This window comes from Raphanus sativus, chromosome 5 (genome assembly GCF_000801105.2).
Source record: "Raphanus sativus cultivar WK10039 chromosome 5, ASM80110v3, whole genome shotgun sequence".
Taxonomy (NCBI): domain Eukaryota; kingdom Viridiplantae; phylum Streptophyta; class Magnoliopsida; order Brassicales; family Brassicaceae; genus Raphanus; species Raphanus sativus.
In genome coordinates, this window is record NC_079515.1 from 9,840,410 (window position 1) to 9,855,082 (window position 14,673).

General features: G+C 34.5%; 3 protein-coding genes and 1 long non-coding RNA gene across 5 annotated transcripts; all 4 read left to right on the forward strand.

Moving 5' to 3' along the window:
- The first annotated feature begins 1,494 nt into the window (after window positions 1–1,494).
- LOC108856988 (sterol 3-beta-glucosyltransferase UGT80B1) lies at window positions 1,495–5,402 on the forward strand. Of its 2 annotated transcripts, XM_018630905.2 has the most exons (14): window positions 1,498–1,839; window positions 1,923–2,074; window positions 2,161–2,406; window positions 2,615–2,726; window positions 2,832–3,002; window positions 3,128–3,191; window positions 3,273–3,330; window positions 3,410–3,587; window positions 3,794–3,924; window positions 4,211–4,313; window positions 4,403–4,479; window positions 4,579–4,626; window positions 4,742–4,891; window positions 5,040–5,402. In XM_018630905.2, the coding sequence occupies exons 1-14, from the start codon at window positions 1,731–1,733 to the stop codon at window positions 5,250–5,252; spliced, it is 1,812 nt and encodes a 603-aa protein (XP_018486407.2). In that variant the 5' UTR covers window positions 1,498–1,730; the 3' UTR covers window positions 5,253–5,402. The 2 variants fall into 2 exon arrangements, with proteins under 2 accessions (XP_056842432.1, XP_018486407.2); XM_056986452.1 differs by lacking the exon at window positions 5,040–5,402 and having other exon boundaries at window positions 1,495–1,839; window positions 4,579–4,661; window positions 4,742–4,890.
- A 1,480-nt stretch (window positions 5,403–6,882) lies between these two features.
- On the forward strand, window positions 6,883–8,005 carry LOC108831599 (putative cysteine-rich repeat secretory protein 17). Its single transcript, XM_018605120.2, has 2 exons — window positions 6,883–7,342; window positions 7,500–8,005. The coding sequence occupies exons 1-2, from the start codon at window positions 7,019–7,021 to the stop codon at window positions 7,959–7,961; spliced, it is 786 nt and encodes a 261-aa protein (XP_018460622.2). The 5' UTR covers window positions 6,883–7,018; the 3' UTR covers window positions 7,962–8,005.
- Window positions 8,006–10,731: 2,726 nt separating this feature from the next.
- LOC108831598 (putative cysteine-rich repeat secretory protein 17) lies at window positions 10,732–12,050 on the forward strand. The gene is made up of 2 exons (XM_018605119.2): window positions 10,732–11,185; window positions 11,461–12,050. The coding sequence occupies exons 1-2, from the start codon at window positions 10,868–10,870 to the stop codon at window positions 11,905–11,907; spliced, it is 765 nt and encodes a 254-aa protein (XP_018460621.2). The 5' UTR covers window positions 10,732–10,867; the 3' UTR covers window positions 11,908–12,050.
- A 433-nt stretch (window positions 12,051–12,483) lies between these two features.
- On the forward strand, window positions 12,484–13,656 carry LOC108831596 (uncharacterized). The gene is made up of 3 exons (XR_001946403.2): window positions 12,484–12,841; window positions 13,119–13,196; window positions 13,436–13,656. It is a non-coding gene; the product is annotated as an uncharacterized LOC108831596 (long non-coding RNA).
- Window positions 13,657–14,673: the final 1,017 nt, after the last annotated feature.

The window sequence follows — 14,673 nt, forward strand, 5'->3', positions numbered from 1 at the left end:
CAACTCCACAGCCGACACTTCCGTGTTCATCTACATTCGTGAGCCTCATGTCCTCTACATTCTTGTATACGTAGACGACATCATCATCACCGGAAGCAGTCCCACCATGGTCTCCGCCTGTATCAATGTCCTTTCCTCGAGATTCTCGTTAAAAGACCCCTCAGACTTGCATTACTTCTTAGGTCTTGAAGTCACACGCACAAGGACTGGTCTTCATCTCATGCAGCGAAAGTATATCATCGATCTACTGACGAAGATGAAAATGCTTGATGCCAAGCCTGTCTCAACACCACAAGCCACAACGCCGAAACTCACTCTTCTCTCTGGTTCACCGCTTGACGACGCCAAGGAGTACAGGATGCTTCTCGGCAGCCTTCAGTATTTAACATATACAAGGCCAGATATTGCGTATAGCGTCAATCGCCTCTCACAGTTCATGCATCGACCTACAGAGCTTCACTGGCAAGCAGCTAAGCGTATCCTTCGGTACCTTGCGGGCTCTCTATCGCATGGTATCTATTTCAGCAAGCAGTCACCACTCCATCTTCATGCCTTCTCCGATGCTGACTGGGCTGGTGACACTGATGATTTCATTTCCACTAATGCATACATTGTGTATCTTGGATCAACACCGATTGCCTGGTCCAGCAAGAAGCAAAATGGCGTGGCACGATCATCTACCGAGGCGGAGTACAGGTCTGTTGCCAACACTGCAGCTGAGCTTTGTTGGATTTCATCTCTTCTTCACGAGCTTGGAGTTCAACAGCCGACTACGCCTACGATTTATTGTGACAATGTTGGAGCGACGTACCTCAGCGCAAATCCTGTGTTTCACTCCAAGATGAAGCATTTGGCCCTTGACTTCCACTTCGTCCGAAACAACGTCCAGTCAGGAGCACTACGCGTCACCCATGTCTCAACGCGAGATCAACTAGCCGACGCACTGACGAAACCATTGGCGAGAGCACGTTTTCAAGAACTTATGTCCAAGATTGGAGTGATCAAACTCTCTCCATCTTGAGGGGGTGTGTAGAGAATATGTATATAAGGATACTTTAGTCTTTGTATTATACCTAGTATTCTCCTTGTACACAGTATAAATACTGTATTCTATTATCTAATAATAATCATCTTAGCCAATACTCCTATATATTTACGTATGGATCCATTTTGCCCATACGGTGTTTTTCTGAGATATCAGACGCCAAATGAGTTTCAGACCGCTTACCACATTTGCATCTTTTAAATGTCTGAGACCTAATCCTCCCTCTCAGTTTTGGTAAACAGACGTACGATGTCCCAAGACATTTTTAGCTTTTTCCGATCCAAGTACAGGGGCTGTTGATCTCTTTGATACAAGCAGCCGGTAATATAAAGCATTGAGCCCACTGGGCCGTACAAAACATACTTTAGGCTGTTAATTTTTAACGGGCCTTAGCTGAGTTATGAACCCAAAACAAGGAAATATCATGAAGCTTGTAATAGATTTGCAGATTTGTCCAATAAACGACATGAAACGCAGAGAAGAAGACGAAGGCCGTCAAACCTTGTATAGATCATCATCGCAGTAGTGGCTGAAAATCGCGTGATTTCATTGGAGTTAGAGAGGAAAGGCTGAACCAGAAGGAGGAGCATCTGAGAGGAAGCGCTAGGGTTTGAGCTTCTGTTTGAGGCAAATTCTATTTCTAAACTAGAGAATCCGTTTCTGTGGATTCGAATATTCCGTTCTTATGGCGAGTAATGAAGTTACTCATCCATTGCAAGAATTAAACGATGGGATCATTTCTTGGAAGGATGATGAGGAAACATCTGGTGGTGGTTCTTCTGATTGGCCTAGGGGTTAGTCCTCTTTAATTATCTTTTTTTCCATTCTTGATTTTTGTCTGGTTCTAACACCTGATCACTATTGTATGTTCTTCAAGGACTGGACCACTGCACCACTGCACCTGTTGGTCTCTATGGAGACATGCTAATCGATGACAACGAGATTAAGTATTCTCGTTCTTTGACTGGGAAAGCCTCTCCTGTTAGTAGTCATAATTCCAAGTTAGATAGATTATCAGAGCGTGACAAGGTAGGAAACATAGATCATTCAACATAACAACTCTTTTTTTTTTTATTTCATTGAAATCATGATTGCATTCTTGTTGTTTGTTCCAGCAAAAACTCATTGTTGAGCTAGTCAGAATACAAAATGACGGGACAGTGGAAGTTGATATAAATAGAGGAACTCCAGTATCGGAGGAGCTATTGGAGTTTCAGCCAACCAAAGAGCAGTCCACTATCACATATGACAAGTCCTTGGCAGAATCCTTCAGATCCATTCCAAGGTTGAAAATTGTTATGCTTGTGGTTGGAACTCGAGGCGATGTGCAGCCTTTTCTAGCCATTGCAAAGCGCCTCCAGGTTGATCTCAAAATTTGTGAAACAAATATGTAAATTTTATCATATTTTCGAATCTGTTAACTGTAGTTTGATTTTCTTCATTATGTTCTTGTCTCTTTTTCCCCTAGAGCGAAGGATCCCCTAAGACTTGTTATCATTGTACTGAACGGATTGGTCATTGGCATTGACAAAAAGTTTTAAGTTAGATGTTGTTTTTCTTCGTTTTCAGGAATTTGGTCATCGTGTTAGGTTGGCAACTCATGCAAATTTCTCCTCTTTTGTACGGTCTGCTGGAGTAGAGTTCTATCCCTTGGGTGGTGATCCCCGAGAGTTAGCTGGGTGTAAGAAGTCCTCAATGAAAAGATACATTTACGTTTTAGTTTCTTAATGAGAGCCTAATGGTAACAGAGTTAAGCTTTTTCAGAAACCACTGTTTATGAATGTAGATATGGCGAGAAATAAAGGTCTTATTCCTTCTGGGCCTGGAGAAATCGCAAAGCAGAGAAAACAACTCAAGGCTATCATAGAGTCTCTTCTTCCGGCATGCACAGAGCCTGATATGCAAACTGGTGCCTCTTTCAGAGCTCAAGCAATAATTGCAAACCCTCCTGCATATGGTAATTTTTTTTTTTGATTCATCAGCACTGTATTGTTTCTATGCTTTCCTCAAGTATGTTTACTAGGTTGTTGTTTTAATTTCTCCTATGAAGCTAATGATGTGGTTTTTTGGCTCTAATTGCAGGACATGTGCATGTTGCTGAAGCTCTTGGAGTACCAATTCATATTTTTTTCACAATGCCTTGGACGTGAGTTGACTTCTGTAGTTTTCATCTTAAGGTCAGTGTTATATGTAGTCCTGTTTTCTTACAACCTCTTCCTCTAGGCAGGCCAACCCATGAATTTCCCCACCCTTTGGCCCGTGTTCCCCAAACTGCTGCGTATTGGGTATGTTATAATTTGATAGAGAATTTATATGATTTTTTTAGTGATCCCGATACATTGTAATAACATTTTCTTGTTTCAGCTATCATATATAATTGTTGATCTGATGGTGTGGTGGAGCATAAGGACATACATAAATGATTTTAGGAAGAGGAAGCTAGATCTTGCACCTATCGCTTATTTCAGTACATACCATGGCTCAATTTCTCACTTGCCTACTGCTTACATGTGGAGTCCCCACGTTGTGCCAAAACCAAGTGGTAAGAACATAGCTGCATCCCCGATACATGTATTCCATTGAGGTTTATCATGTGTCATTGGTTTCAAGGCCACGTTCGTCTTGCTTTCGCATGACCATAATACTTTTATCTGTTTTTTGATGTGTAATATTCTTTGATTGTGAGCTCTTTATCTTTTCTTTAAATATATATCTGAAAGATTTTGCTGTTGTTTGACTAACTTGCAGACTGGGGTCCTTTAGTAGATGTTGTTGGGTATTGTTTCATGAACCTTGGATCAAAGTACAAACCTCGGGAAGAGTTTATCCACTGGATAGAAAGAGGATCACCACCAATATATATTGGTTTTGGAAGCATGGTAAGCTCATTTTCTGACCCTTAACACTTGGAAAATGTGTTCGTTTCGTCTTTAAAATTCAGTGATAGTGCAAAGTGTTGACAATGGATCTTGCAAATAAACAAATAGCAATCAAATTGAAATCTTTGATTTGTATCAGTTTAATGTCAGGATGAAATACTTGTATTTAGTCGATATATTTATTTCAACAATTTATGTTCTTGGCCCCTCTAGTTTGTTGTTTAACTGGTGATGCACTAGTTTCAGCTCACAGTATTGTTGCTTTGTTGTTTCTTCTCCTTAACAGCCTCTTGATGATCCCAAAAAGACAATGGACATTATACTGGAAACATTGAGAGATACAGAACAAAGAGGGATAGTTGATCGAGGTTGGGGTGGCCTTGGAAACCGTAAGCATCTTCTGTACCATCTCTTTTGACGCTGCGTGATTTTCTTTTTCCTTTTCTTGATTCAAGAAAACATTATCGTCTTCTTTCAGTTGCTGATGTTCCTGAAAATGTATTCCTCTTAGAGGACTGTCCTCACGATTGGTTGTTTCCTCAATGTTCAGCTGTGGTAAGCCCTCTTTCTATTCCCAGTTTCTTATCTACATTCATGTCTTCGAAGATTTTTTCTGTTATAAATGAGGCTGTTTCTCGTGTTGTGGGTATGAAGATTCATCATGGCGGTGCTGGAACCACAGCGACTGGACTGAAAGCTGGGGTAAAACGTTATACTCATCACCAAAGTGTCCTGTGGTGAAACTATAGCAGTTTTCTTTACTACATGAAATATAACACTGCCTATATGCTTTTGAATGTTTCTTTTATGCCTGCAGTGTCCAACAACAATTGTACCGTTCTTCGGGGATCAGTTCTTCTGGGGTGACAGGGTCTGTGAGAAGGGGCTTGGGCCTGCGCCAATACCGATAGCTCAGCTCAATGTTGAGAACCTCTGTAGTGCCATAAGATTTATGCTTCAACCAGAGGTAAACAAACTTGGTTTCCCATTTTTCAATATATTCTTCCATGCCCATGTAGGATCTTATAGTAAAGAACTAAATAAAGTTCCGTGATCCAAGCCGTATTAATATTAGAAAGAATATTTATCAAAGAACACATACCGTGGCATTTCAGGTGAAATCACGAGTGATGGAGCTAGCGAAAGTACTGGAGAACGAGGATGGTGTAGCTGCAGCAGTTGATGCATTCCATAAGCATTTGCCACCGGAGCTACCACTGCCCGAGTCCGCACCTGAGAAAAAGGATGAAGATGATCAACCAGACCTGTTACAGCGGTTCTTCATCCAGATTGGCAGAAAGTGTTGCCTTCCATGTGGGGGCGTGTGATATCAAATGTTTTAGATGCTTTTTTAGTTGCGTAATCTTGTATCTGCAACTTCGATTCATTTCATTCAATGGTCAGGAATATTATTACTATTTTTTGTGTGCATTAGTACATAAATTGGATATAATAAAATGATAAGGAATTTGCTAAAATGGAACAGAGAAACAGCTCTATTGTCTTCTTGCTATAAATTATTTTTTGTCTATTTTGGACATTTGATATCTGAGTTACATAAAAATTCATAAAAAGAATTTACGATTCAGAAATTATGGAAAATATTAATAAAGAATATAAATTAAAAGCACTTACATGAACATATTAGTTTTGTGTAATTCAAACGTAATTCACACTAGATCTTGACCCGCCCAACCGGGCGGGTATTTATTTTATGTTTTTAGTTTTTTTAATTTATAAATGATATATTTTTAATATTTAAACATAAATTTAGATTGAAAATTAACATTTGTAGTTATAATAAAAATTAAAAGTTTTAAAAAATATTTTGATATAAATTTTAAATTCCTAACTAAAATAATATAGAGATGGGTCATAATTTTTCCAATTCCAAAATCTTAGCATTCTTAATGACAAATAAAATAATTTATAAATACATAAAATATATAAACATATTTGAAATTAAAATATTTAAAAAAAAAAAAAAATTACGCCATTGTTGTTTATTTCTATAGTTTGACCCGTGGCCGTATAAATATTTGCTTTCACTTCAATTTTTTTTCTTTGTTCTAATGATAATATATATATATATATATATATATATGTGTAAATTAATATGTATTACATAATTGTTAGTATAACATTTTAAAACAAAATTTTATATATTATTTTAAATAATTATATTATGTGATTTTAATCGTCTATTATATCACAGCGTATCATATAAAAATCTAATATTTATAACTAATTGGACTTATATTATAAAAGTGTTATACTAACAATTTATAAATAAAATATTTTATATTTTATCTATATGATATATAAATTGATTTTGATGTGTGATTTTTATTTTATTATTTTTATTAATAAATATTGAAAAATATTAAATGTTAACAAAAATCTATTAGAAATTTTATTTTGGTTAAGGTTCATTCTATTAAAGAAATCTATTATTTAAATTAGGAAAGACATTAAATACTTAAATCTATCATTTAAATAAGGAAATACAAAAATCTCTACTATCTTTGTTACCAAACAAAATTTAATTTTTTAAAGATTCATATCCCTGTTTCCAAACAAAAGCTTAAAGTACTTCTACTTTAATAAGATAGATATTACAAAATTCAGTCTACCTTATACGAATAAGTAAAATGTATTTTCAGATAATCTCCTATATGTGGGCAATGGTTAGGAATGACATGTTTCTATAGTATGAATGTACACGCGTATTGGAATCTTATCCTATGTTGTCTAAAAAAGCAAGAATCTAGTAGTAATAAATTAAGAAATGAATACCTTCATTTCAGGTTTGCACCGTATGAATCGTGTGAACTAAGTCACACCTCTTGAACTTTAACATTTTCGTCGGCCCACTTGTCGCCGCAATAATTCTCAACCTTCAACCATTCTCTCCTGTCCTTATAAAGTGTAAACATCTTATTCTACAAACTGTCCTTTCAAACAAATTGCGAACTGGGTAACCAGAAAAATATATTATATATATAAACATCACATACCTGTTGAGTCTTACATAAACATCAGTCCCAACGAATCATCTAGAAAAAATCCTCTTTGAGAAAAATAAATCAGAACTATGTACTCTTCATCATCTGTATCAAAACGCCTCATTTTGATTCATGTCTTAGCCATACAACTTCTCTTTATAAGCAGCAAATTGTCCTTAAACACTACAAATGCGTATCTCAACCTCAAATGCTTGGATAGTCAAGGAAAATACAAGCCGGGAAGCGATTACCAGGAACTTTTAAAAAAAGTCATAAAAATGTTCTATAAAAACAGTAACGATAAACCAGGTTTCGCTCTGCTCGGCTCTGATGACTTATCCGCTATCCTTCAGTGCCGTGGCGATTCCTATGGCCCCAAATGCCGCGACTGCTTTGCCACCTCCATGGCTGTGGTACTGTCACATCAATATTGTTTATTAGTTCTATAAATCTGCGCACAGCTCTTGACAATTTAGCATAAGACAAAAAAAAACTACTTATTATATGTTATTTAGTCTCGTGCAATCTCGTTGTTGATTGTGTTGTAGATATTTAAAATGTATATTACAGCTTCGTAAGAGATGTCCGTGGTATAGGGGGAGAATAGTATGGTATGACCAATGTCTTCTGTCGTTTTCGTCCACATATGCTACTGGAAAGATCGATTACGACAATATCTTTTGTATGTCCAACGCAAAGAAGTTGGGAGATAAACTCGGGTTTGCAAGTGTTTGGAATACTCTCATGGACAATCTGACGACGTTAGCCCTCAGTCAAGTTAACTACACTCAGCCAACAGCATTATACTCTGTGGGGGAGACTCGGTTCAAGGGTGATACAATTTATGGAATGGTGCAGTGTACCAAAGACATATCACCACAAGCTTGTGAAGAGTGTTTGGTTTTCAATAGGTTGCATTTTCAAGATTGCTTGAATGATAAACGAGGAGCGAGATTTGTGGGTACGAGCTGTACTTTTAGGTTTGAGTTTTATCCTTTTATTAACAAGCCGGTCGAGTATTTAAAAAGTTAAATAAATAATTAACTTTTTGTTTGTTTTTTTCAATCAAAAGCTTATGTAACATCAAGTACTACTTTTTTTTTTTTTTGGACAAACAAGTACTACTTTTTTAAAGAATGTTTAAAGAATAAAACAAAAGAATAATAATTGGATAAGATATTGCTCTCCTATTTTGTTGCTTTATGCTTCAACAAATGTCTTCTCTCCCATTTCTCTTACAGAGGTATTCTGTTTCCCATGATTTTTTCAAATGTCTTTTAAATTTTCTTCTCATAGTTTTCAATTTTATTTTAAATTGGGATATAGATACAAATGACCCAGGACCGGAGCCAACAACGAATTTAATACATCCATACAAAAAGAACTACATCACAATTCATATCATGATCGTGTGAACTAAGTCACATTTACATTTTCTTCGGCCAATCTTGTCGCCGCTAATAAGTCCAACCTTCAACTCTTCTCCTTACAAAGCTTAAGCGTTTTTTTCTACAAAATGACATTTTCAAACAAATTTCGTATTGGGTAAACAAAAACAATAAACTATAAATATAAACATTAATCCCAACGAATCATATATAAAAAACCTCTTCGATAGAAAACCATCCAATCCAAAGCAATGTACTCTTCAGCGTCTGTATCAAAACGCCTCACTTAGATCCATGTATTGGCCATACAACTTCTCCTTATAAGCAGCGAATTGACCCTAAATACGACCAATACGTATCTCAACCACAAATGCTTAAGGAAAATACAAGCCGCGAAGTAAGTACGAGGAACTTTTAAATTCTACCACCAAAATGTTATACTCGGACAGTATCAATAAAAGAGGTCACACCCTGCTTAGCGATTCTACTATCCGCTATCCTCCAGTGCCGTGGCGAACTACTACGGACCCAAGTGCCGCAACTGTTATATTCGGACAGTATCAATTATCTTTTTTTTTTTAAATTCTTATAAATCTTCGCACAGCTTTTGATTACATTTTAGCACAAAAGGCCTGAACAAATGTATTCTCTCCCATTTCTCTTATAGAACGTAGTCTACTTCTTATGACTATTAATTTTATTTTATATTCAAAATTCTACATGTTTTTTTAGTTTCTGTTCTCATAATTGTTCAACTTTATTTTAGATTGAGATTTACATTTCAAAACTTAAAACTAATTCAGTCATTTATATATTTACTCAATTCACTTACGTATTTTAGAAACCATAATTTTTTCTCCAACATGAATCTTACCCATATTTATTCCAAAAAAGAAAGTATCTTGTAATAAGAGCATCTCTAATGTATTATTTCATATTTTACTTCAAAATAGTGTAATACCAAAATGAAGTAAGATTTTACTTCAATATATTCTTCTATTTTTATTTCAAAGGTCATATATTTTATCAATAATTATTAATAATATCTTATATTTATAAAAATTTACCAATAAACCCAACTATTTTATGTTTACAAAAATTCCTTTAAATGTAATTTATTTGAATTAAACATTTAATATTAAAAATACAAGAAATCATAAAATAAAATAAAAGACAATATGTATATAAGTTGGTTCAATAATAAGCATTAGAATATTTTTTTCACAAATGATCAACTAATACATTTCGTAACAAAAAATGAGATTTTTTATTTTTGATATTCCTAAATCGAGAAAAATTTTTTGAAATCAGATATTTTCATCTTCTGCAGTTTTCGATAGATGTGGAGTTTCCCTTCCAAATTCAGTTGGTGCATCGAAATCATGTTCATCCCAATTATCATGCTATGTAAAATTATACATGTAGTTATGATGTCATGTAATACATTTTTTCCAAAAACAAAGATGTCTTTTCACAATAGCGAAATGCGACTATAAATCCTTTTTTATGTTATCTTTATTTTATATTATTTATGTTTTTATTTTATTATGTATTTTAATGTAAAATTATTAAATAATGGAATATCTTATCTATTTATGTAATTATATGATTCTAAAATATTATTTAAGTAAGAAATAAAAATATTAAAGATTTAAAAGACCATTTAACAAATAAAAATAAATTTACTCTAATATGATGTTTGGAACAGAAAATAGATCAGGATTAGAGATGTCCTAATAGATTAGCAATCAATACCTTTATTTTATGTTGCCACAGTACAAATCGTGTGATTGTAAGAGTTTGAACCCCTTTTTTTAGTCGACAGTTTTGTCACCGCAAATACCAACTCTCAGGTCCCAGCTTCTCCTCCCTCCTTTCTGTTACAAGCTGAAACATTTATTCTAGAAACTGAATTTCTCAATCAACTTCCGTATAAAGCAACCACAAGATGTGGATTATATTTATATATCCACATCCTTTCTTGCAGTCTCATACAAAACCATGTATCAAAATGCCTCATCTCGGTTCCTATATTGGCCATAAAACTGCTCACACAAAGCGTTTGTGCTTAGACATGATCTGGAATTGTGTACGAGAAAGACCTCATATATGTCGTCGATTCTAGATCCTTTGAATATTCCACGGTATAATATGGGCAATAGTTCGGAAAGACAGTGTTGTAAAATTAACAAATGAAACCCTGTGTGTTGGAATGTTATCTTAAGTTACCTAAAAAAGCAAGGATCTGGTAATAATAAATTAACAAATGAAACCCTCCATTTAAGGTTGGCATACGAATCGTGCGAACTAAGTCACACCTCTGAACTTCTTACATTTTCGGCCCTCTTGTCGCCGCAAATAAGTCTCAACCTTCAACTTTTCTCAAAGTGTAAACATTGTTTTCGAAAAACTGACATTTTCAAACGAACTTCGTATTGGGTAACCAGAAACAATTAAAAACTATATATATAAACATCATATATCTCGTCAGTATCTAAATCCCTCGGTGTCTCTCACACCATCAATCCCAACGAAAAACCATCCAAAACAATGTACTCAGCATCGTCTGTAATAAAACGCCTCATTTTGATCCACGTATTTGCCATACAACTACTTCCGACAAACAGCGACTTGTCCTTAAACACGACCAATGAGTATCTCAACCACAAATGCTTGGTTAATCAAGGAAAATACAAGCCGGGAAGTGAGTACGAGGACCGTTTAAAAAGAACCATCAAAATGATCTATTCAGGCAGTAACAAAGGTTATGACGGGATCGGCGATCCCACTTTTTCCGCTATCCTCCAGTGCCGCGGCGACTCCTACGGGCCCAAGTGCCATGACTGCTTTGCCACTGCACTCTCTGCGGTAATATCACATCAATATTAATGATTCGTTATCTTTTTTTTTATAGTTTGTTTAAATTTGTGCACAGCTTTTGATTACATTTTAGCATAAGACAACAGAAAACTACTTATATCCGGACAGGACTATATGTCGATATTGTGTCCCTGATAATTAGTTGAACTTCAACTCAACTACACCCCGGTCAACCCCAAAAAAAACCACATATTATATGTTAATTAGCCTTGTGCCATCTTATTGTTGATTGTGGCGTGGATACTTAAAAATGTATATTACAGCTTGGTAGGCGATGTCCTTGGTACAAGGGGAGGATAATATGGTATGATCAGTGTCTTCTCGCGATTTCAACCTTCAATACTATTGGGAAGATCGATTACGACAATAACTTTTGTATGTCCAACGCGAAGAAGGTGGGAGGAGATATAGGCTCGTTTATAATTGCTTGGAATAATCTTATTCAAGATCTGACGACTTTTGCCACCAGTGGAGATAATTACACACTGTACTCTGTGGGAGAGACTCGGTACAAGGGTGATATGCTGTATGGAATGGTGCAGTGTACGAAAGGCTTATCGCCAAAAGCTTGTGAGGAGTGTGTGTCGTTTAATAGCTTGCATTTTCAAGATTGCCTGAATACTAGACGAGGAGGGAGAGTTGTAGGTTTGAGCTGTAATTTTAGGCTTGAGTTTTACCCGTTTATTGCCGAGCCCGTCCGGAATATTTAATGAGCTAAAGAAATATTTAACTTTTTGCTTTCTTTTTTTTACAATCAAAAGTTTATGTAAAATCGAGTGCTACTTTACTCTTTTGAATGAATGTTTAAAGAATAAAACAACAAATTAGTGACAAATAAAAGAATAGTTTCCTATTTTGTAGTTTTATGCTTGAATTATTGTCTTCTCTCCTATATCCTTTATAGTAAGCAGACTTTTTCTTATGATTTTATCAATTTTATTTATAGTCAAAATTTTACATGCCTTTTAGATTCTTTCTCATACTAGATAGAGATTTATGTTGCAGATGATCCGGGATCAGAGCCAACAAGGCATTTAATTAATACATTCATACAAAACAATCACATGACAATTCACATTATCATGGTGTTTTCTGAGTTGTGACATTAAGCAATATAACGTCGAATTACTTAAGCGCAACTCCATATCACTGAACAAAAAACGTTTTTCTTTTTGACAAGAAAATAAAAAGAGAAAATTACATTGCAAGTCACTTTTCACATGTTAATAACTAAATAATTTGACCTCAATTGTCACCTACGGAAACTAAATGCACAGATATACATTATTAAAGGAGATCAAACTCCAACCGTTAATTTTATTAAAATCAACGGTCCTTGTACATCAACCACATATTACCTTTATCTTTCATCAAAACATTTTTTTTCTCCGTTCTTTGGTGGATCTCCGGCGGCGACCTAGCAAACATTCACAAGAAAAGAAAATAGGCAAATGGTTCCCACGACGACCTCACCGTGGGCTTGAACAAATAGAGAATGAGGGAGGTTCCCACGGCGACCATCACAATGGGTTAGTGTTTCCGACCACAACCCGATTCTCCTCCACGGCTCAATATTGCACCGACTTCGATGTTGCATGTATTCATTCCTATGCCCACGTCGGGGTTCACGAAGAGATGAACAAGGTACTTTCAATCTCTTTTTCTTTTTTTTACCACGTTCTCTCTATAGTTACTCTGTTATGAAAGTCTTGGAATTGAAAAGTAGAATTCAATTCTCTTTAGTTTTGATGTTAACCATTACTGCTCTATTGTCTTCTCGCACGAAAATTTCTAGAAAACTGTGGATGTTGCTGTTTTGTGGCCAGGGAACAAATACACCATTGAGATTGATTGCAATTTCAAATTTGATGGACTTGGGTTACTAATTGATAAAATAAACTGATAATTGGTATGTCCGCAGAGACGCTCCGTTTAATTTTTCCTCGATTGAATGAAAAAGGCTGAAAATTGAGCTTGCATGAATCTTCCCATTATTGAGGTATTCCTCTGTTTTTTTTGTTTGGTTTAGACACACATGATTCCTATAAATGATTCTTGTGGTTTAGAAAATTGAGCTGGAATCTTCTATTATTGAGGTAAGTGCTATATAATATTATGATTCGGCTTGATGAAGTGTGCATAATTTTAGTCTCTACTGAGTTATGCTTTTTATGTTTTTTTCGAAAAGGTTAACCAAGAGTTATGACAGTGTACTTAAACTTACCTTAATCACTGCAGGGAATAGCCAACAACTTTACAGCGGATATGAGGCATCATCCATAAGAATATCTTCAAGGTTAAGAAATTATTTAAGGATGAAGCTATCAAATGGCCTGCACTTGGATGTTATGAATTTTTATTAGAAACAAATGATTTAGTTGTCACTTAGTTCTTAGATGTTCGTTGAATAGCTAGTGTTGTGTCATTCGTTGATCTTTTGAATAAAAAGGGATTTGTGAGTTTGCAGTTTTACTAATCTAGATGTACATATGAACCAATGTACATGTGGATTTTAATGTCACTGTAGATGTGGAGAGTAAAATGTTATATTGTACATGTGGACACGCAATTAGCTGTACGAATTTGAAAACTCACAATTGTATGTTATAAATTGTAAATGTCTACTTGAGACTTAAAGACTGTTATATCATGATAAAGTGTACATGTTGATATTAGAGAATATATGTACACTCGGATATTATCGTACCAGATGGATAGTGTTAAACAATTCTTAGGTGTAAGGATGTCAAAATGAGTTAGCTCGCTCAGCTCAACTCATAATGAGCTCAACTCTTTCATGAGCTAGTTCAACTCAGCTCATTTATTATATGAGCTTCAATATGTAAGCTCGAACTCAGATCATCTAGATCATGAGTTAAATGAGCTAACTCGTGATCTAATACAAAATATTAATAATAAAACTAAAATAAATTAAATAGTGATAAAATAACTTCTATAATATTATTCAAAATTTAAATTTTAAAAAAAATCCAAAAATAAATATTAAATACTAAACAAAAACTAACCCATGAAAAAAAATAAAAAAAAATCAAACTCCTCGAATAAACTAAATTAAAGTAAAATGCCATAACTAATAGTCCAAATTTGGGATCAATAAAGTTTGTGAAAAAGATGATAGGTTTAACGTGGGTTTATATAGAAAATTTTGATAACTTCTAAACAGGATAGTTTTTTTTTTTCTTTCTTCGAAAAAAGTATAGATAACTTTTAAAAGTTTTATTCCTATATTAATTATATATATTTTACATTTTAATTTTAAAAGATAAATATGATAAATATAGAAATTATTTTTTTCCATAAAAAATAAAAGATATATATATATATATATATATATATATTTAATTACAAGGATAAAAATGAACAAGCTCATGAGTTAGTTCATGTTCATTAAAAATCGTTCATATAACTTGTGATATTTTTTTAAGCTCGATCAATAAACTTATTTATTAAATGAG